Genomic DNA, 23,910 nt, shown 5'->3' on the forward strand with positions numbered 1-23,910 from the left:
TTATATAATTATTAATGATAGATTATGAAAATCGCCTTTGCCTTTTTCCTGCCTTTTTCTGTATAAGAATAATTTAGATTAATTTTATGCCCCCTTATTTGGAAATACCAGGAAGATCTCTACAGAATATTAAATAAGTTTCATTCTATATGTTCAAATAAAAAGCTACTCTGAGGAAAATACTTGATTTCATGAAGACATCATGGTAGCTTCTTGCATATCACCAAAACTGAGTACTTAAGCCTGAGTCGAAGGGAAGGAGTCATCTTGTCTCCTTCCACATATGCATGGTTGTTTTCTGTATTTTCATTCCTTTCCCTAATTCAGTAAAGAAGAAAAAAATTTCTCCTACTTCTTCATGCCAAAAAAACAACTCTTGTTTTATTAGTTCTAATGGGAATGTGTTTTGCTTGATGATTGGAAGCAACCATAATCCTCTTGCTTCCATCCAGGGTAACTGTTTTTGTCTGATAGCTGTTTGTTTATAGCACAAGTTAGCAATTTGTATGGACAGCGCTGCTCTGAATGAAACCCAAATGCCTCTTGGAAGAAAGAAGACGGATTCAGCCCAGCAACTTGCAAAATTTTAAAAACAATTCCTTGTCAAACATGTGAAAAACAACTCTTCTCTCTCCACGACTTAAGGAAAAAAATGAGAAATTATCTTACACCAGATGGTGATTCCTTGCTAGTAAAATAGGCCTGGGCTGACTCGGCTCCATCCCTTTCTGTTCCCTTTGCAAAACCCACAAAGAACACATTTGGGGCCACTTTTCAGAGTTGGCAACAGTCTCTGCGTTTTAAGGAAATCATATGGACACACACACAAAAAAGCCACAATGGATGAAGGGCTCAGGATCCCCAGAGTCCAGAAACGGATACATAGGCCTTAAGTTCTAGGTCATCAGTTCGAACCTGGCCTGGACCCAAGAATATCCCATCTGTTGCCAGGTTTGCTTACTTGATTAAATTTGGTTAAAACAAATTGAGAAAAGGTTATATTTTCTTGTTGACTAAACCTCTTTTTTAAAAAGAAGAAGAGGAAGAAGGAGGAGGAGGAAGAAGTTGAGGAGGAAGAGGAGGGGGAGATGAGGAAGAAAGAAAAAAAGAAAGAGAAGAATTGAAACTGTAAAAAAAACACTACCCTTTGGGATGATAAAGTGATTCTTAAATTTGAAATTACTGCAGGTCTAAAAGATTCAATCATTAATTTTAAGGCCAGTACCTTTCTGTACTATATACATGTAAGGTATTAGAGTGGCTTTCATATATTTAGACGTTATTTAGAGAGGATTTGAATGTGTGTGTGTGTGTGTGTGTTAATTACCTTAGCTTTTTAAAGCTGGAATAGATGCCTCAGGGCACAATGAGACCCTCTCCCTGAAGGTGTTGAAGCAGAGTCTGCTCAGCCACTTGCTAGGGATGTTGTGAAGAAGATTTCAGCACTAGAATAATTGTAGTTTTAAATTTTTCTTCTTCATCTAAAATCCCATGCATTATGAATCAGTCCCCTTTGCCTGTCATTTTTTAAATTACCTTGATTTGGGGTATTTCCAGCCACTTGAGGTAATACCTGTTGTCTGTTTAGTTTTGCCTTATTTGCAAGAAACCATTGACTGCCTTCACTAATGTCCTGTTTTATTTCTTTAGGTGTCTGAACACACACAATTAAGTTGGATGCTCACCTGCATGGTCAGATTACCCCGGTTACAGCATTTACACCAGTGGAAGGTAAATGCCAGTGATCTGATTAATAAACAAAAAGGAGTTCAAAGTCCCCGCTATGACTATTTTTTTCTTCCCCTGTTTATTTTTGTGTTCTGCTCTGGGAATCCTGAGTTTAGTGGCCTCCCTGGTCTGTTACTCACTAGTGGCCCGAACAGCATCTTATTAAATGGAAAGTAAGAGGGTTCTCCAGGATTCCAACTTAAAAACAGGGTAAAAATATCCACATTATTAACTGTTTGATTTTACCTGTAGGTCGAATCAGAGTGATCTTTGGATAGATTTGGTAATGACTTTGGACCTACCACATTATAATTAACAAACAATTGCAATTTCTGGATTACTGGACCCCAAAGTTGCCTGCCATCGCCATGTAATTAGCCAGCAGTAAGTCTGGAATGTTTTCAGTGTGCGGAGAAGGAACAACGTATTTTATTTAACATTTAAACAAGTTGAGTCCAGGCAACAGTTCAAACCCACAGCAAAATTGAGGTTGTACTTTTTCTAGGAAGTTCAACTGAGAAAGATAAATTGGATAATTCATAGTACTTCATTTCCATTTATTTTTGCAATTGGATAACCTGAGGGTAGGTAGCCCCCAAGTGCGTCAACACTAAATTTCAGTTTCAAGCTTCTTTCCAGCATATTTTTAGGGCCGTTGGTTTCTTCAAAAGCTGGTTCAGAAACCTCCAGATCCGTCGCAGAGAGAAACAGAGCTTCTAAAGTGACCGTGCCGAAATAAGAGGTTAAGTGGTAATGCTGCAGAATCATTACCTGCCAGGGATTAGAAACAAAATTTTGTAATGTTCTCTACCATATTTTGGTTTCAGCCAAGACTTTCTCATTTTATCAAAATACTCTAAGTTGAATACTGAGATCCTTTTCAGAACTGAATACTAATTTAATGGGAAATGTTCCCACTTTAAAATCGTGTCTGAGGACCTACTGATAACACATGACTAGAGAATGCACTAACTCAGGTTTCCCCCACTATTCAAAACTAGAGCATCCCAATGAAACCGTTCATAAACCAAAATGGAGCAGAGCCAAGAAACAAGTACCATTTCATAAAGGCGAAAATCCTCTTCTGGTTTCTTTCAGTTACTGAAAGCAGGCACTAATACATGTCTTTCGGAAAAGCAAAGTGGCAAAATGAGAAGTTTCAGGTAGCAGGGGAAACCTATATTCTGGAGAAGCCTTCCCACCAGGCTGTGATTTTTTTTTTTTTTTAAAGGACTATTTATTTTTTTTAGAGAGAGAGAAAGAGTGTGAGCAGGGGAGGGGCAGAGGGACTGGAGAGACAGAGAAGCAGACTCCCCACTGAGCACAGAGGCAAAGCAGGGCTCCATCTCACATCCTGAGATCATGACCTGAGCTGAAACCAGGAGTGGGTCGCTCAACTGACTGAGCCACCAGGCACCCACTGTGATATTTTATTTGTGGGAAAAAACGTGGATTTCAAATGCCAGCCTTATCCTAGAGCATGTTACTGCCTTCTCAGGTCATTCCTTCCTTAGCAAATACTGGCGGTGCCTTCTGCAACTCTCATACCACACGAGGGGCTGGAGGTACAGCAGTCAACAGGACAGACGGACGCACCCACTTTCATGAGGCTTGTAGTCTCTTTGGGCAGAGACAGTTGCACAAGCAGTCAAGAAGTGTGAAAAGTGATCAGAGGGAGGGGTCCCAGTACTTGAGGAGGATCTAAGAGCACCTAGCTTGGTTTTGACTGGGGGGAATAGTAGGGTAGAAAGGTGGGGTCAGGATTCCATAGGGGGTAACACAGATGGGAGGCATCTGGGGCACATAATAGGCACTCAATAAATATTAATGCTCTCCACATCTCCCCTCTTCCTTTGTAATTTCAAGACCCAGTATTCTAATATAAAAAGACTATAAATCTCTGGGAACCCTCCTACACTGTTGGTGGGAATGCAAGCTGGTGTAGCCACTCTGGAAAACAGTATGGAGGTTCCTCAAAAAGTTGAAAATAGAACTACCATACGATCCCACAATTGCACTACTGGATATTTACCCCAAAGATACAAATGTAGGGATCCAAAGGGGTACATGCACCCCGATGTTTATGGCAGCAATGTCCACAATAGCCAAATTGTGGAAAGAGCCAAGATGTCCATCGACAGATGAATGGATAAAGAAGAAGTGGTATATATATATATATAGATATAGATATAGATATAGATATACACACACACACACACACACAATGGAATATTATGTAGCCATCAAAAGGAATGAAATCTTGCCATTTGCAACGACGTGGATGGAGCTGGAGGGTATTATGCTGAGCGAAATAAGTCAAACAGAAAGACATGTATCATATGACCTCACTGATATGAGGAATTCTTAATCTCAGGAAACAAACTGAAGGTTGCTGGAGTGGGAGTTGGGGTGGGAGGGATGGGGTGGCTGGGTAATAGACATTGCAGAGGGTATGTGCTATGGTGAGTGCTGTGAATTGTGTAAGACTGTTGAATCTCAGATCTGTACCTCTGAAACAAATAATACATTATATGTTTAGAAAAAAAAGAAGAAGATAGCAGGAGGGGAAGAATGAAGCGGGGGAAATTGGAGGGGGAGACGAACCATGAGAGATGATGGACTCTGAAAAACAAACTGAAGGTTCTAGAGAAGAGGGGGGTGGGGGAGAAAAAAAAAGACTATAAATCTAATGCAGTAGCAATTTTTAAAAATTGAGTTCTTTTCCCATTTGCTCATTGCCAAATTAAACTTTTATTATCTTTATCCTGCGATCGTTGCAAACTGGGCTTTATCATGGACACTGCAATAAAGAGATGTGCTGAAGGAATTATATATTCAAACTTCTAAATTTCCTTTAGCATTCGTTGCTAGAAGCCAGAAACTACTTGAAGTAACCAGAAGAGTTAAATTTATACCTAAATGATGGAACATTGACATTAAGATGGATAAAGAGAGAAGCTGATGCTTTTCAGAGCCAGACTCAAAGGGTGTGTTGGCTGGGGCAGCCCGAGCTAGGAGCCCATGAACTTGGTCCTCAGAATCATGCAAGTTTATATATTCAATTCAGTTCATTTAGAAATAATCAGGCCTCAGGGAGGTGATTCATATTAACTAAATGAATAATATCTACACACCAAAATCACCATTTATCATTTTACAAGAGATGATAGGCTTAGGCCTTGGAAGCAATGACCAGTAAACATCACACAGTCTTCCCCAGTTGGTAGTTCTACCCAGAGAGCCGAAGTACCTGTTAGCAATGCTCAGCTGTAGCAGGGAATTGGCATCATGAGGGGCTTCTGTTGAGTGGGTACATACTCGTAGCTTATAGTTGGCATCCATTAATTAAATCCTTCTAGTATCACCTCTGGTGTTACTATCAGCTTCCCCATTAAGGAAATATTTTAGCCTCTACGGCTTGTCCTGTTCACTGGAATCGCTTTATCCCTCTGTTGTCAGTACCTACAGGTCAAGACAGGTTCATAATTGGTTCGATTAAAATTTCTCTTCGTTTCATTTTTTAAATGCCGTGACTTTTGGTGTTTTGGTTTTTTAAGTGTGATTTGGGGGCGCCATTACATTATTTTTTGTCAGTAGCACAGTGGGGGACTTTCTGGGAAGTTTCCGCGGATATAACAATATGGCTTTTGATGTTAACTTGTCAAATTAATTAATAATGGAGTTTATCTGATTTGGAACCTAGAGACTCTTCTCCCCTGGCTTTAATTAAATGCACCCGAAATAGTGGCAGTGCGGGATCCAATATGGGGGCTGTGGTGAAGCGGATTTGCCTTATTCCTGCCTGAGCCTGCAGCAGGGAGCCAAGGCAGCCCCCTGGCTTTTAGTGTTGCTAAAAGGAACTGAGATATAATGGTAGTACAGTAGCTTCAGACTACCCTTGGCTTGCTTTAAAGATTGCTTAATTTAGCGGTATCATTAGGTTCACGTCTGATTTCTTTGCCTCCTTTCTTTTCACTGGACAGGTGAAGATTGCCACGCAGAAGCATGGCGGGACCGTGGGCCTGCTCACGTACCCGGTGCTCCAGGCAGCCGACATCCTGTTGTACAAGTAAGGAACAGAGTGCACCCCTGGTCTTAGGCATACTGACAAGAGAGTGTTTGAGCCTATCCCAGGAAGATTTGGCTCACGGGGAAGGGGGATATGGAAAGGATTGTGCGAATCAGTGTGCCTCTCTTCCCAGTAATAGGTACAACATGATAGAAGTTATGTTTTACTGTGAAACTAGTAACAAGGCTAACACTTACACAGCACTTACTATGTGTTGGAAACTGTTATAAGTGCCTGGCAGACATTCACCCAGTTAATCTTCACAACCACCTTGTGAAAGTTGCATGACTATCATCCCCATTTTATAGGTGAGGAAATTAAGGCATGGAGTGCTTAGTCCCTTGCCCAAAGTCATGTAGCTAGCAAAGCTTGGACCCAGGATTTGAGCGTAGAAAGTTTGGGTACAGGGTTGTTGTGCTCTTAACCACTATGTAATATATACTTCCCTGGTAATAATTGAGCTTCAAGAGTTTTCAGTGTTGATTTCTCGTATAATCTAGATTCTAAAGCAATGCTGTGTAATAGAATTTGCCTGCAATTATGGAAATGAATCTGTGCTTTCCAAGACCTTAGCTGCTAGCCACAGGACATGTTGACAGAAGAACTGAATTTTAAATTTTATTTAATTTTAGTAATTTAAATGGAAATAGCCACCTGTGTCTGGTGGCTACTGTATTGGATCAGCTGTTGAGAGCAAGTTTTTCAACATGCTGTAGGGTACCCTACTTTTCTTGGACCTGTAATCCCTCTAGTCAGTCAATGCTGTCCTTTACAGGCCTCAAACCCTATAACCAGAGGATGGTGAGGCCTGCCCTCTCTGTACTTCTGACCCCATCCCTCTCCCAGTCCTTGCCTGCCATCCCCACATCACCTCCCTGGCCCCCCATTTGGCCTTCTAGAGATAAAGCTTCCCAATCAGCGTGCACGCATAGCCAAGCCCTGCTTCTGAGGACAAGGAGGAACTGTCAATCGGTTTTTCCCCTAAAGTCTTGACCCTGCAAAAGTGATTCTTCCCTAGGAAAACTAGAATTCTTTGCATGTAAATACGATAATAGCATGGAGATGACAGTATATGCACCTTGTAGTATGACCCCAGAGCCCTTGTGCCATTATGATGAAAACAGCTAGAAGAATAGCTGCTTAGCTTCACAAATCAGGAATGTCCTTTAATACGTGCAGGCTATCTTGAACTCTGATTAAAACATGTATGTAAGGATTGTGTGTTGTTTGTTGTATTAATTTGAATGCTGGATTCCTAACAGCATTTATTACTTATAGTAAGTAACTTTTGACTTATCCTGGGAAATCTACACCACTTTCCTCCAGGAGTAGCAAATGAAAGTCTAATAAAGGTCTAATACATTTCCCAGCAAAGCAGCGTGTTTTCTCACCTGTAAAATGGGAATACTAATTATCCTGCACAGGATTAGTCCAAGATTAAAATGAAATATGGGCCAGGCAGTGCTGTGACTGGGAGCTGTCACTTGGTCATGCTTGGTGATGATTGTCTCTAATGATCATAGTCTTCTGTCAAATTTCACTTTCAACGGGGACTTTTTTTTTTTAATTTTTAAAAAACTTTAAAATTTTTATTTTATTTATTTTATTTATTTAAGAAAGAGAGAGGGGTGGGGGCAGGGGCAGAGGGAGAGGAAGAGAGAGAATCTTAAGCAGGCTCCACACCCAGTGTGGAACCCGACACGGGGCTCGACCTCATGACCCTGAGATCATGACCTGAGCCGAAATAAGAGTCGGACGCTTAACTGACTGAGCCACCCAGGCACCCTGGGGGGAATTCTTTATAGAAGCAAAGGCTGAGGTTTGTAAGCACCAGGATATGGAAGCATACGAGCATGGTAGATTTCCTTAACAGTTCAAGAGCTGTCGTACGAGAGTCCTCTAAGCTCAGAGCTGTGAAAAAGAGTAAACTTGAGCAAGAGTGATTGTCCCCTTTGTGATACCATGGAGCACAGAGTGGGGAGGAACTTTGCTGAGGCTCTGCTTCAATTCCCTAGCTTTACAAACACAGCCCAGTGAGGGTAAGCAATTTACTCAAAGCTGCACAGCCATTCAGTGGACAGTGGCGCATCTGAGCCTGGTTATGGTCTCCTGAGGCCTGTGCTGACCTTCCTTAAGGAGCCAGTAGTTATGTTTAGGGGGCGAGATCATCACGTAAACAACCAGGGCAATACAAGACCATACATACTAAAGTGATGATGAATTAATTTTTAACCCATTGCCCAAAATACAATTAGCAGAATGATAAAATCCTACAGTTTCTTTCATCTATAAAGTAGGGGCTAATGGGACATAGCTCAAGGGGTTATTAAATAACTTATGTATGAATCGTTACCACCTAGCATATGCTCAGTACAAACAACAAGCAACATTTTAAAAGGTTGACATTGGCAAAAAGTAGCCCCAGATCCCCAAATCTGACACATACTCTACCTGTTTTCAAGCCAGGCCTGAGGTTGTGAATGTCTTCTTCTCTTACAGAAAGCAGTAATTATTTCAGATGTGGCTGGTAAACTCAAGCTTTCGGTAGCTTCCTGTCTCTCTCTGCCCTGACATCAGCAGGTTCTCACAGTTGGTTAATGCTTCCAAGGATAAGTTACCCCCCAGGTAACTTCCAGCCTTCCAGTTACCCTCCAGCCAACTCCTGGGAAGCAAAGAAATTCCCATACTATAAATATTCCTTCTTTACCTCTTACTGGTCCATTTAGTGGTTAGCATATATACTATGCCATGAAATGAAATACCATGAAATACCATGAATGCCATGAAATACCTTTCTTTTTCCTATTTTCTGGAAGGAGGACTATAGTAGCAGATCGTTATGTATCTCCATCAGGCTTCTGATATTCTACATATAATTTATTAAACAGAGAAAAGTATTTAAAGTATTAAAACCAGGTAATTACCTACGTTCAAGACGACTGCCTCCCACCTTAGCCTAGCAGCTAGTCTACCTGCAATGCCATAATTAGATCCTGGGCATGGGACAGAAAACTGCGTGCTCCTTTGCTTAAGAGAAAGAGCCCTACATTGGGTCTCAGGCCAGACCTCCTCCCTCTGGCCACACATGCTCCAGCTCGTAGGCTCTGGTCCTTTGGGCTCTTTTCTTCTGCCCTCCTCCTTCAGACTGAGCCTGTGGGTGCCATTGCCACACACACGTATCCCACATTTCCTGGGCACGTGTGTCATTGGGACCCCTCCAAAGCATGCAGACAAGTACAGTAAAATCAGTTCTGGTTTCCTGCAGCATTTTAACGTACATTTCTCATCTGTTTCATTATGCTTCCTCCAAGCTTAGAAATGCCTGACTGTTTCCTAATATGGAGCAAAGGCAGGACTCAAACCCAGGTCTGATTTTTAGCCTGTACTGTTGTTTTCCCTGTAACATAGCTCAAGCACTTGGGGTATTCTTTGTTTGGTTTTATTTCAGATAAGTCTGGATTTCGAAACCGGTCATAGCCAGAATGTCTATGAATATTTATGTCATAAATATAGATAGATAGATACAAACAAGCAAGTTAGATGGATTCAAAAAACATTTGTATTTTCTCCCTCGAGCAAATTCTATGTGGCCTCTTCATGAAATGTTGATGCAGAGCGTGTGTAGCTTTCGTGTTTGCTTTTGTCAAAATCAGCATTGGAATAAGTGGGACATGGTGGGCCAGAGAATAGACATGAGGGGAGGGAATGAAAGGGGGGCCTTCCAGATAAGTGTATGAAAGATTTATTTCATTGTTTTGGTAGAACTTGGTATGAAACCCAGGAATGGAAAGCTGAGACCATCTTAAGCTTGAGAGTATCATAAAATAGCAGATATTTGAAGAGAGACAAAATACTCAACAAAGCATTTGCTCCAAGTTTTTATTTTGCGTCTGTATTCTTTTTCTGAATATCCAATTTCAAATAACTGGCTATATATTAAGTAAATGTTTCTCCCTTTCTTTCTCTCTCTCTCTCCACACACACACAGTTTTTATTAACATGCAGCAAATACATGTTAAGTACCTGCAATGCTGCTAATCCAGAGAAAGGCACTCTGCATGGACTTGAGTCCATGGAAGGAATTAACATGAGGTGAGCATTCACTGTCAGGTGCTACACATACGTTATCTATTCAGATTCTCAGAACAGCTCTGCAAGATAGGTAAGGATAGTATCCCCAGTTTACAGATAAAGAAAGGAAGTTTTAGAGAGTTATTACTAAGTCTGCTCAAACAGAGATGAGAGCGATTACCTGGGCTAACCAGTGTCTCTTTTCGAGAACACAAACGGAGAACTATGGGAAGGGGATAAGATGATAGTGAAAGCAAAAGCTGACATGACATAAGAAAATGAGCTGTGAGTAAGCAGAACCAAAGCCAACCAAAAACAAAGCATAGAGAGTATGATGACTGGTCAGAAGCTTCACACTTGGTAATTCCAGAGAAGAGGTGAGTCGACCGTAACGTCTGAGGATCAGATCACTGCCGTTGAGGACAATCGAGATAATTCGTTCCTAAAACTGCTTTGGAGACTTCCGGTTCTTGAATTACATCCTTTCTCTGTGAGGCCAGACTGCCCCGAATTTTTATGAGATCCTGAAACCTGCCAGCCAAACCCCATTCCAGCCATCCATATACTCACCCACAACTGCCAAGCAGTAGTGTGTCTTCTCTTTCTCTTTCACTTTCCAGCTCTGGGGCAAGTGTGTATGGTAAACCGGAAGCCTATGGACATGTAGTTTCCAGGCCACAAGCCCCTGGAAATCGACAAATAGCATAGAAGGGAGAGGGTGGTGCTGAGATTACAGCGGATTATCCAAGACACCCTCCTGAAAGCATTGGGAAGCTCTTTGTGATTTTCAGGACAGAGGGAGATGATCTGATGTATACGTTTAGAAATGAACTGATTAAAATATAGAGAATGACCTGTAGGGGGACAAGAGCGCCTGGAGCAGTCTATTCAGAGGCTCTTTCACTAGTCTGTTTGGACCATGACAGTGTCAGTGAAGATAAAGGCAGTAGGCAAATGTAGGAGACTTTAGGAGATAAAATGGATAGAGTTTCACAATGGATTGGATGGGTATGAGAAGGAGGTCTCATCTGACCCCACATTTCTGACTTAGGCGGTTGGATTGATGGTGTTGCCATTCATGGAGATCGGGAACACCGAAAGAGGACTAGGCAGAATTTATAGCTTCGTGTGGTGTTTTCTCTCCTCCTGGAGGCTGTAACTCCCTAGAGGGTAAAAACCTTCACTGTATCTCTCACAGGGCCCAGCACCAAGCCATGCACATCATAGGTGTTCAGGAAATAATTCCTAAACTAGAGAGTCATTACGGCATATCCAACAAGCTGTTGGTGATCGGGAGTTCATCCTTCACGAAAGGAGAAACAGCACCAAACTCCACCCCACCCAGGCTGGTTAAAGGCAGCAGCACTGAAAACTCACAAACACAGCCAAAGTAGGAAAAAAAATAATAATAAGAGACCCAATCTCTGTGAGCAGATATATGTAGGCAGTGATTATTCATCTGGACTCTAATTCTGCCGGAGGGTGGGGTGGATCCCAAGTAAACGTGAATATGACAGGGAACAGAGTGGAAGAAAAAAAGGAGTTAGTCACCAAAGAAGATCAGACGCATTAAGTGACAAGTTATAACAATCAAAATTATGAAAAGCTTTTGTTTTATGTTGTGTCCAAAGAAGAAGCACAGTCAGGATAAGAAAAAAAAAAAAAGAAAGAAAGAAAAGAAAAGAAAAAAGATAAGAAAAGGGAAAAAAGAAAGAGAAAGAAAGGGAAAAGGAGAGAAAAGAAAAGAAATGGGGAAAAAGAGAAGGCATTAATATGGATATCATTACGTAGGGTATAAATTTTAAAAGAGCAGCTCTAAATTATTTGAAGTGCAAGGAAGACAATGAGGAGAAAGGTTGAAAATGTGAAGGGAATAAGCCCCATAAGTGAGCAGAATCAAAGACAGGCTGAATTCACGTAAAGTAAACTCAATGGATGAGAAGTAGGAGCCAAGATAAATTATAGGAGGTGAAAACAGCAGCAGGAGCAGAGGGAGGAAAGACTAGAAACAAACAAACTAAAATCAGATGAAAAAGCCAAATGGAGCAATAGGACCAGGTGAAAAAAATTAAAATTTTTTAATCCCCCCTTTTTAAAAAAAAAGAAAAAGAAAAAGCTCACAGAATTGTAAGAAAAGAGGCAAGGATCTCACAGAAAGCAAAGACACATGCAGAGTCATTATGAAAACTAAATGTGTTTTCTGTTTAGTTTGGTTGCTTTGTGGATCTGGAACCATTTTGACATGTGGAAATATTCATTTTGATGTGCCTAAAGTGTATTGATTATGGTAATTGTTTTCTCTGTGTTAGCTGCAGTCCATTGTGATTTCCTACGGGCTACTGTAATTGCTTTTTAACCTGCCCTGTTAGTTAATTTGGTGTGGGGGAGTTGGAGTGACCGCTGCACCTCAGCCTCACTGGAATCACAAGGCAGGAGTAACAGAGTCCAGTCAAAGAGGGGAGACTTAGAAAGGTGGGGTTGTGTGCCTCCTCAGAGAGGAGCGCATGCGGGCTGGTGAGCACTAAGGGAAGCATAAAAAGGAACATTTTGGTTTTGGTTTTACCACTTATGAAGCCAGTGACTTTCTTCTGATCCAGGCTGTGTGGAAGAGAGCAATGGACAAAGCCCTAACGATCATTATGTTGGTATGACCTTAGAAGAGAAACCACTTCCTGATCTATTGTCATGGTCCTTATGCTTTGGCTTTCTTTTTTTTTTTTTTTTTTTAAGATTTTATTTGAGAGAGAGAGAGAACGAATGCAAGCAGGGGGAGGGGCAGAGGGAGAGGGACAAGCGGACTCCCCACTGAGCAGGGAGCCCGATGCGGGGCTCCATCCCAGGACCCTGAGATTATGACCTGAGCCAGAGTCAGACACTTAACTGACTGAGCCACTCAGGCGCCCCTATGCTTTGCCTTTCCATTCATTATTCTATCTCTGTTTTCCTTAAATTCAAGGGGTTCTCAGAATCCCTATAACATGCTATTAATATTTGGGGATTGCCTAATCAGATCGGTGAACTATCAAATATGTTTCCTATCTGTATCAGGATCGCTGCCCAGATCTGTGACTGTCCCTGAGACTATATGTTAGTATTTATGTTTGTGGTATAAATCACCTATCAAAAAAGGAAAATGATCCTGGTTTGAAGAAAAAGTCACAATGGACCTCACACCGAGGTCCCTGATAGGATCAGTCTTTCACCATTTTGTCCTTCCTCAGGTCAGATGTTAATAAATATATCAATAGCTAGTGTTTATTGAGCTCTGCTGCCAAGTACTATGCTTGGTTATCTCATTTAATCCTCCAAACAATCCTATGAGGTAAGCACCATTATGACCCCCAATTCCAGACAGAGATTTGGAAAAGTATGAAGCTGGGCTATGGTGACTCCCCTCGTAGGTGGTGGAGCTGTGACAAAAACTCAGGTAGTCTGACTCCTGAGTCCATGCTGTGATCCTCTATACTGATGACAAACTGATTTCATTATGATTTTTCTCTTGCTATAAAACTATCTAGGTCAGGGCGCCTGGGTGGCTCAGTCCGTTAAGCGTCTGCCTTCGGCTTGGGTCATGATCCCGGGGTCCTGGGATTGAGCCCCGCATCGGGCTCCCTGCTCCGCGGGAAGCCTGCTTCTCCCTCTCCCACTCCCCCTGCTTGTGTTCCCTCTCTCGCTGTGTCTCTCTCTGTCAAATAAATAAATAAAATCTTGAAAGAAAGAAAGAAAGGAAGGAAGGAAGGAAGGAAGGAAGGAAGGAAGGAAGGAAGGAAGGAAGGAAGGAAGGAAGGAAGGAAGGAAGGAAGGAAGAAAGAAAGAAAACAGTTTTAACTTTGCCAATGTCTGAAGGCATATCAGAGTAATCCCCCCAAGGTTCTAAGGACCAACTTTGAGAATCACTACTTTAAGGTATTCCCACTTAGTGTCTGCTAAGAATATAGGTAAAGAAATAAAAAGCAGGTGCGCCTGGGTGGCTCCATCGTTAAGCATCTGCCTTCGGCTCAGGTCATGATCCCAGTGTCCTGGGATCGAGCCCCGCATCGGGCTCCCTGCTCAGCGGGAAGCCTGCTTCTCCCTCTCCCACTCCCCCTGCTTGTGTTCCCTCTCTCGCTGTGTCTCTCTGTCAAATAAATAAATAAAAATAAATAAAAATAAAACTATCTAGGTCATAGTGCCCTCTTCTTCAGATCACTCCCTTATTCAGTAAATATTTACACTTAATCTTAGCCAAAAGGTCAAGAAACAATTACTTAGGGGTGCCTGGGTGAGTCAGTCATTAAGCATCTGCCTTTGGCTCAAGTCATGATCCTTACACATGCCAGGCAAGTCTAGTAGGGATTAGAAATAGATTGAAAAACAAAACAGACAAGCTCTCAAAAAACTTTTTTTTAAGCAGGAGAGAAAACAACATATAATTAAATAATAAATGAAATAAAATAATTAGATTAGGAATAATACTAGAAAGAAAATAAATAGGATATATGGGAAAGAATAAAAGGGAAGGGCGCCTGGCTGGCTCAGTCAGAAGAGTATGCGATTCTTGATCTTGGGGTTGTGAGTTCAAGCCCCACGTTGGGGGTAGAGATTTCTTAGGGAAAAAAAAAGTTCAAAAATAAAAGGTGGGGGCACCGGGTGGCTCAGTGGGTTAAGCGTCTGCCTTCGACTCAGGTCATGATCCTAGGGTCTTGGGATTGAGCCCCACATCGGGCTCCCTGCTCAGCGGGGACCCTGCTTCTTCTCTCTCTGCTGCTCCCCTGCTTGTGCTCTCTCTTTCTCTCCTTCTCTGTGTCAAATAAATAAATAAAATCTTAAAAAAAAAAAAAAAGGAAAGAATAAAAGGGAGAAACCAACTTTGGAGAGTATGCTTGGGGAAGACTTCTCTGAGGAGGTGGTATTTAAGCTTAGACCCAAAATAAAGGAGCCAGGGTGCAGGAGCTATGGGAGGAACATTCTAGTAGACTAGAGGAACGGTGTCTTCAACAGACGCAACTACCAGCCTTTGATGTTTGACCTGTAAGCTCTCCAGGATACATGATTTCACTATCTTTATAGTCTAGCAGTGGAGAGTCAACAGTTTCTCACCAGTTCATTTCAATGTTCTAATGTAGTTTAGATGTTCTTTCTTATGTTCAGCAGGAAAAAATTAAAAATTGCTGATACTATTTCTGGTCTTATTAACATCTTAGTGCATTTCCTTCAAATCAGTTTTTTAAGCTAGTATCTCTTATTTGCATTCCATGTACAGGCTCTAGGCTACAAGTTTTGTGTGTATTATTATATTCTCTCTTCACGCAACTCCAGGAGTACGCAGTTGTTTTAAAATAAAACAAAAACAAAAACAAGCATAAGGAGGTTAAGTAACTTTCCCAGGCACATGAGCTGGTCAGTGGCAGAGTAGGAACCTGACCCCAGAACTGCCTGACACGAGTCTCCACTCTAACCACTCTGGCTTCTCCTCAGCGTGAGTGCAGGTTATATGTATTTCCCCCAAAATTTATAGCCTGCTGATTTTGTCTTCTATTTTTCCACATCATTAAATATTGACTGTTTTTCTTGATTCCTTGTTTTCTGTCTCTTGCTATATAGATTGAGCGTTCTTTCCTTTTACCTATTCCAGTGATTCGGAAGGTGTGCTTTCTATGTTTAATTCCAGTAATGATCATCTTTAAACAAAGACCACCCACTGAGAACAAATAGAGGCTATTTATTCAGAGCTTGCTACAGCAAGGGAAACCTCCACCATGCCTTGGATTTTGTGTTTCACAGAGACCCAAGGCAGGCAGGGGAGTGGAGAGGCTTTGTAGTGGCAAAAAGGAAGATTCGGGGATGCTCTGATTTGAGGTTGTTGCCACCTAGATTTGAGGCTGGAGGCTGGCCAGCTAGAAGGGGGCCTCTTATGTGATAAGTTTGGGGAGTATATTTGACTTTCCCTGGCTGGTCCAAACTTGGAGGAAGCTAACACAGGGTGTTGGCAATCATTAACGGAGTCTAGACCATTCTGGGCCAGTTGCTACAGAGGTTGTAGTTGGCTTCCTGGACTGGCGGCTCCAGAGGTTTGAATCAGGTTTTGTGGTCATATCTCATCTGGCCATTGTCTGTTTCTCTTTCACTTAGCAGAAATATTGGAGTCTTTTGTTAATAATTCCAAGTAAGTTGCCTATGGGGCGCCTGAGTGGCTCAGTCACTGAGGGTCAGCCTTCGGCTCAGGTCATGATCCCGGGGTCCTGGGATCGAGCCCCGCATTGGGCTCCCTGCTCAGCGGAGAGCCTGCTTCTCTCTCTCCCTGCTGCTCCCCCTGCCTGTACTCTCTGTCAAATAAATAAATAAAATCTTTAAAAAAAAAAAAGATTTTATTTGAGAGAGCATGCACATTCAAGCAGGGGGAGGGGCAAAGGGAGAGGGAGAGACTCTTAGGCAGACTCCATGCTGAGCATTGGAGCCCAATGTAGGGTTACATCCCACAACCCTGAGATCATGACCTGAGCTAAAATCAAGAGTCAGATGCTTACGGGACACCTGGGTGGCTCAGTTGATTAAGCATCTGCCTTCGGCTCAGGTAATGATCCCAGAGTCCTGGGATCGAGTCCCGCCTCAGGAGCCTACTCCTCCCTCTGCCTGCTCCTCCCTGTTTGTGCACTCGCTTCCTCTCTCTCTCTCTTTCTGACAAATAAATAATAAAATCCTTTAAAAAAAAAAAAAGATGCTTAACAGACAGGCACCCAGGTGCCCCAGTAAACTTTTTATTTTAGAGCAGGTTTAGATTTACAGAAAAGTTACAAAGGTTGTAGCACCTAGTTTCTGCTCTTTTTAACATCTTGGTGCCTTTGTTACAACTAATGAACTAATATTGATACGTAATTATTAAGTGGAGTCTTTATTTTTAGCCTAATGTCTTTTTTTTTAAGGTGTTTTTTAGGGGCGCCTGGGTGGCTCAGTCGTTAAGCATCTGCCTTTGGCTCGGGTCATGATCCCAGGGTCCTGGGATCGAGCCCCGCATCAGGCTCCCTGCTCCGCGGGAAGCCTGCTTCTCCCTCTCCCACTCCCCCTGCTTGTGTTCCCTCTCTCTGTCAAATAAATAAAGTTTAAAAAAAAAAAAGAAAGTTGCCTATGATAGAGATCCTATGATTTACCCAAAGTCACACAAAATGAGAGTGTCAGTCAGGATTTGAAGCTGGCTCTTAAATGAGTGCTATACTGAGTCCCCCCTCCACACATACACACACGTATAGCCCAACTACATGAGTACTTGAGGGGCTATATGAAAACATAACTAATGTTCAGAGATATTTTTTAATAAATAAAATGTGTTCCTTCCATGCAAAAGAAGCGTCAAAGAGTTGCTTTCAAACCTATTGCTTACTCTAAATTTCAAAACATTTATCAGCATTTCTTAGGACATATATACAGAATTATTTTAGGACACAAACAAATATTAGTCTCATTAACTAACAATCATAACTTGCTTTTGGTCAGAAAGTACTGAATGTCTCCACAGGACTTTTGGGTTATTGTAAGAGATAATTTTTTTCACTTGAATCAAAATTTCCCCCTATGTGAATATTCAAAAGAATCTGCTACAAAATCATATAAATTACTTATGGTTGTGTAACTATAGTACAGGAATGTTCTTATGCAGCTGTTAAAAAATTCTATTAATGAAGACCACATAGAAACATGGGAAATATCAACTATGTTAACACAAGAGATGGTGTGCATATTATACTGCAGTTATGTAAAAATATGCATCCACATAGACAAGAACAAAGACTGGAAAGTAATTTGCCAAAAGAAAAATAATTGCAAAATAATGTGGGATCTTTCAGATTTTTTCAAAATGTTCTCCAGTGTTTTACCATATTAAAGTAGCTAGTCTGTATGCTAGACAGCTTTATTAAGTGGACCAGTAGCCTGTGGACAGTAATTCACAAAGGAAATAAGAAGATCTCTGCCAGTTTTTTGGGAACCACTCCTTAACCACAGGGATAAGAGGTTTTCCTCTCCATAACAAAGGAGAATAATTTTCCTTTCCTGAGGTCGTTTTGGAAAGCTGTTATTTTTCCATTCAGAATGTGCAATTATCATTAAATATTCATGTTCGCTTTCACAGGAGGAACATCAAACTCTTTTGATCAAAAAATGACAGCAATTTATTACCTGTATTATCAAATGTAAACTCCCCAGCCAAGCATTAAAGACTTAAAATCTCTTCTTTCCCCAGGAATACTTCAGGAGAAAGTTTTCCCTGTTAAGACTTCTCTGTAATGGTTAATTCGTCCCTTGTTTGATATACCTCATCGTGATCCAATACCGCAAATTTTATATGTGGGATTAAAATAACTATAAATAAAGCTCCTCTATTCTAGTATTTCTGTCTCGCATCTTTATTTTTTAATAAAATATTACAGGATAAAATTCAGGTCTAAGATTTACATGTCAGTGTACTCTCCATGTCTCCTACAACTTGACTTTTTTCATTCAACATTGTTTTTGCAATCTGTCTACATTGTACTGATAGATTTGTTCGTTTATTTTAAGTTCCCCGTGGCATATTAATTGTGCTGTGATTGCAGTTTACTGGAAAACGAAGGAGCATATTCTAGAAAGATCTTGTTACTCCCCGTATGACAGGGAGGAAAACCTCTTGCCTGAAGAGCTTTCTGCCATCTTTGATTTGAAGGGTGGGGTGGAGTGGCTTTCAAGTGTGAGCACAGCTCTGGAGTAAAAAGCATCTGCTCAAGGCTAGGATAATGTGTGCTGACTGGGTGAGGGGACGAGGAGTGGTTTTAAAATACAGTTACGCTTAGAGCATATGCTCTTTAGGATGCCATTCCTCCCTCCCAGCAAGATCCTGTCACACTGGTGTTGATGGCTGTATTCTTCTGCTGTGGAAGAAACAGAACTAGAGTAGACAAATGTCTCTTTGGCATTTGTCCGATACATAAAGACTTGGGTCTCAACATTCCCCTCTGGAGCTGGTGAACATTTGTTGAACACCAACAGTGAAATAGGCACAGGAAATGCAGCTGCTTGCAATATCATTTCAGGATAAGCAGGAGCCTTGCTGAGTTTTTCTGTCTGTCTTTTATTAAAGGTCCACACACGTTCCTGTCGGGGAGGATCAAGTCCAGCACATGGAGCTCGTTCAGGATCTAGCACGAGAGTTTAACAAGAAGTATGGGGAGTTCTTCCCGGTGCCCAGGTCCATTCTAAGTAAGTAACAGACACATGACTGTTAGATCAGGCCCGGTTTCCAAGACAGGATTGGATAATGGACTGAGGCTTGGAATTTCCTTGGGACAGGCTTCAGGATTTGGAACTAGAATCCCCATCTTTCTCTGTCCTGTGGGATGGGCAGACCTCATTAGATTATTGAATAAAATAGCCAAAAAAGCTTGAAAAGCATGGGAAACACTAAAAATGAAAAATAATCAAATTCATTAAATTACGTAATACATATATATATACACATATTTGGTAAATTAATAATACTTTATATTGAAAAGTATATGTGGGAAAGACTAAAAATGAAAAATAATCATTTTCATTATAAAGCACTATATAATTTACCAATCATATATATTTAATAAATTATATCATACATTATATTGAATAGATATTAATAAATTAATGTATTAACATTATTATATATTAATATAGTAACATATTTAATACTTTATAAGGAATTATATATAATACGTACATATATCCTTCCCTGTTTTATGGATGGGGAAACTAAGGCTTGGCAAGGAATGTTGCATCCAAGTCATATTTCAAGCTAGTGACAAAGCTCTTCTGATTCCAAAGCCATTGGACCCTGCCTTCCCTATTCACAAGAAAACAAAGCCATAAGAAGGAGAACTGCTGAATCATCAGCTAGATAAAACTAGAGGGAATTGATCATTCTCACACTCTCCTTTCTTAAATGCACATTGATGGAATGTATAATCCCCCCACTGGATCTGAAACCCCACCAGCAGCTGTGAGGCTATGCTAGTTTGGAATCTTGAGGAAAGAAGCCGTGCCTCTCTATAACATTTTGGTAGTGATGTAGATTTGTGGCAGGGGCAGAGATCACTGAGCTCAAGCTCTGTCCATCTTTATTAAGCTGACAGCATTTTATACAGTATAACATGGACCCAGTATCAGTTCAGAAGCATAAGGCAGGTATAAATTTCTGAGCTATTCCAGTGGTTCACACAAACAAAAAACGGGCCTACCATGTATTGAAATCAAGCTTCCTTTAGCAATAAGTAATATTTTAATGTTTTTGCCTGTTATTAAATTTACCTATTTCGAATTGATATGTTTCTGCAATAGCCATAACACAGGCAATTATTAATAACACTGGTTTATAAAGCACAGCTTAACATCTTGATTCTATCAGAGCAATAACCAAGTCATTTGTGTGTGTGTGTGTGTGTGTGTGTGTGTGTGTGTTGGTATATACTGATATTGATATAACTGGGGTAAAGAAATGAAAGGATTGCCACAGATTGTTAAAATTCGTTGGGGGCAGGAAGGGCAGTGGTTATGGGCAGAGGGTGATTAACTAATAGGGATGAGCAGAGAGGAAAAGAGAGAAGGAGAGGAAAGAAATAGACCAGACTTTTTAAAAGGGTATGCACGGCAAAGCAGTATAATTGATACAATTTCATTTGTCTAAGATTATACATTTTATGTGTATATATGCATTAAAAGATGCATGAAAATATCAACCAAATGTTAACAGTTTTATTACGTTTCAGATGATCTTTATTTTCATGCTTATATAAATGGCTTGAATTTTTCACAATGGGTATTAGCTATTTTTATAATCAGATAAAAATAATAAGGTCATATGGTAAGAAACAACAGGTGTAGGCGAGGATGAGAAAAAGGAACGCTCGTGCACTGTTGGTGGGAACGTAAACTGGTGCAGCCACTGAGGAAAACAAGATGGAGGGTCCTCAAAAAGTTAGAAATAGAACTACCCTATGATCCAGTAATTCCACTATTGGGTACTTATCCAAAGAAAATGAAAACACTGACTCAAAAATATGTATGCACCCCTATGTTTATTGCAGCATTATTTACAATAGCCAAGATATGGAAGCAACCTAAGTGTCCATCATTAGGTGATGGATAAGGGAGATGTAGTATTTATACACATGCTCAACCATAAAAAAGGACGAGATTGTGCCATGTGAGACAACATGGGTGGACCTAGATGGTATAACGCTAAGTGAGGTGAGTCAGACTGAGAAAGACAAATACCATATCTCCTTCATAAGCGGAATCTTAAAAAAAAAAAAAAAAAAGAATAAAACAAAAAGCAGAATCAGACCTATAACCACAGAGAACAAACTGATGGTTGCCCGAGGGGAAGAGGGGAGATAGACAAGATGGATGAAGGGGAGAGGAAAGTACAAGCTTCCAGTTATGGATGAATAAGTCACAGGAATAACAGGCACAGCATAAGGAATAGAGTCAGTTATGGTAATAGCGTGTAGGTGACAGATGGTAGGGACACGTGTGGCAAACATAGCGTAATATATCAGTTTGTCAAATATACACTGACATTGGGGTAACATGGTGTGTCAGCCCTACTCATTTATAATAACAGTGAAGTCATTTGGTACCCTTGGCACTTTTTAAGATCTGGACACTGACATTCCTGGTGTGATGTTTTCTCATCCTGTTACTGCCTTCCGGTTTGGGTTTCGGTGTGCGCATGTTGGCGTTGTTCCCTAGCATCGCTGAAGAAGGTGAAATCCCTCCGTGATCCTTCTGCCAAAATGTCCAAATCGGACCCTGATAAACTGGCCACAGTCAGGATAACAGACAGCCCGGAGGACATCGTGCAGAAATTCCGCAAGGCTGTGACGGACTTCACGTCGGAGGTGACCTACGAGCCAGCGCGCCGCCCCGGGGTCTCCAACCTGGTGGCCATTCACGCGGCAGTGGCCGGCCTCCCCGTGGAGGAAGCACTGCAGCACAGCGCGGGCGTGGACACCGCTCGCTACAAGCTCCTGGTGGCCGACGCCGTGATTCAGAGGTTTGCTCCAATTCAGAGGGAGATTGAAAAACTGAAGACCGACAGGGGCCACTTAGAGAAGGTTCTCCAGGTGGGCTCAGCCAAAGCCAAAGAATTAGCCCATCCCGTGTGCCAGGAGGTGAAGAAATTGGTGGGGTTTCTATAGGAAGCTTCCCTGCGTGGCAGAAAACCTTTTATGTCTTGTGGCCTGTGCACTCCTATTAATAAAGGCAGCTTTCCTCACAAATGAAAAATGATGGCTTGGCGACACCTAATTTTGGTACACATGATTATCGGCTTCATTGGTCAATAAGAATTTGTAACTTTCAGGGGCACCTGGGTGGCTCAGTGGGTTGAGCGTCTGCCTTCCGCTCAGGTCATGATCCCAGGGTCCTGGGATCAAGTCTCCCATCGGGCTCTCTGCTCAGTCGGGAGTCTGCTTCTCCCTCTCCATCTGCCTTTTCCCCCTGCTCATGTTCCCTCTCGCTCTCAAATAAATAAATAAAATCTTAAAAAAAAAAAAAAGAATCTGTAACTTTCAAATTGAGCAGTGTTCTAAAGCCCATCAGCAAAATGCTGTGGCCAAGAAGGAAAGAAGGCATAACTCTCTGAATCCTCAATTATTTGAGGCACACGCCTTACTCTGAATTTAGGTACCTGAATGTGACTGAGGTGAGCAGTGATTTGGCAAATGAGGGTATCATTTGTCTCTCTCACTTGAGTACATCCTATTACGGGTGCTCACTTTATGTGTCCCAGCCCTTTTAAATGTTTTTGTTTCGTTTTGTTTTGAAGTAATCTCTACGCCCGACGTGGGGCTCAAACTCACCCCCCAGAATTCAAGAGTCGCATGCTCCGCTGACTGAGCCAGCCAGGTGCCCCTCTGTCCCAACCCTTTTAAAAAGTAGTATGTAGATTCTTAGACTTATAATCCTTGGGATGCCATTTGGACCAATTTGTATTGAGATCTTATATTAATAAGTTGATTATTAGAGTTCATTTGTCACTAAGATAGTACCTGCCTAAATGTATTTAAGCTGCTTAACTTGTTCCCAATGAAACCACACTGACTGTCCCAGTAAATATTGTTGTGTTTTGTTTAATTCAGAAATACATGATACAATCTTCTGAGAAGGTTGCATTATTTCAACTTGATTGATTCACAAGAACCCAGGTTTCTGGATTCTGTTTGTAGTTAAGTGCTTCTTTGCCTTCGCTTCTAGTTCAACATCACCAGCCCCCCTGGGAAATATACCAGGGGGATTGCCATTTTACCCCCAAGGAAAGTGAGGCTCAGAGAGTGCATTAGCTTGTGCAGGATCACTCCGTAAGAAGCAAGTCCAAGATTAAAACCTTCACTCCTTAAAGAGTAGTGTTTTTTTCCGTCAGCACAGAACCATGAAAGGCAGGATCTATGGACTCCAAGCATTCTTATTTTGAAGGTGAATACTCGAAATATAAGACCTGAACTGTGGACACTGTTTAAATCAGTAACTCAGCCAATAGCCACCTGCTTTAAATCTGGATTCCGCCAACCTTGGTCATATTTGCTTCTCAGAATCCCCAAGGCAGGTCCAAAGTTCTGTCTCCTATGCTTAAGGCAGAGACACTTCAAAGTATATTCTGCCAGACTACCATAGTAGTGAGTCCTGAGAGATCAGATTTCCCTGATGAGTGGAAGCTTCTCACCTCTCCTCTACCTCAGCCTTTCTGAGTAATAACGAGTCATTCTAAAACCTAGCTTCTCTGCACTTTCATCCACAGAACTAAAGGTGCCATGGAAAGAATCTCTGAGGAGAAAAACTAGGGGACTTGTGATAACTTCCAAGGAGCAAGTGGGTGGGTGGTGACCACCTCACCTCACAGGTGAGGGTGGGCTTGTGACCATCCTGCTCTGGTTACCTTTGCAAGTGACCTGAGGACTCATCAAGTCCAAAATCTGCAGCCATGGCTGAGAGACGTGCCAATGATCTCAGGAAGTTGATAAATGAGCCAAGTTGAGAACATAGACGTCTTTTCCCTCCTTTCCACC

At 41.5% G+C, this 23,910-nt stretch overlaps 1 protein-coding gene across 1 annotated transcript in view; it reads left to right on the forward strand.

Moving 5' to 3' along the window:
* Positions 1–23,450, forward strand: part of WARS2 (tryptophanyl tRNA synthetase 2, mitochondrial) — a 96,084-nt gene extending 72,634 nt beyond the window's left edge. Inside the window, exons 3-6 of the mRNA XM_045896843.3 lie at positions 1,651–1,731; positions 5,712–5,797; positions 18,957–19,075; positions 21,596–23,450. Coding sequence (XP_045752799.1) covers positions 1,651–1,731; positions 5,712–5,797; positions 18,957–19,075; positions 21,596–22,044 — 735 coding nt within the window. The 3' untranslated portion in view covers positions 22,045–23,450. The remainder of the gene's footprint in view (positions 1–1,650; positions 1,732–5,711; positions 5,798–18,956; positions 19,076–21,595) is intronic.
* The last annotated feature ends 460 nt before the right edge of the window (positions 23,451–23,910 follow it).

Source organism: Mirounga angustirostris, unplaced genomic scaffold, assembly GCF_029215605.1.
Source record: "Mirounga angustirostris isolate CCGP_5_RB_7025 unplaced genomic scaffold, mMirAng1.0.hap1 SCAF_4, whole genome shotgun sequence".
Lineage (NCBI taxonomy): Eukaryota > Metazoa > Chordata > Mammalia > Carnivora > Phocidae > Mirounga > Mirounga angustirostris.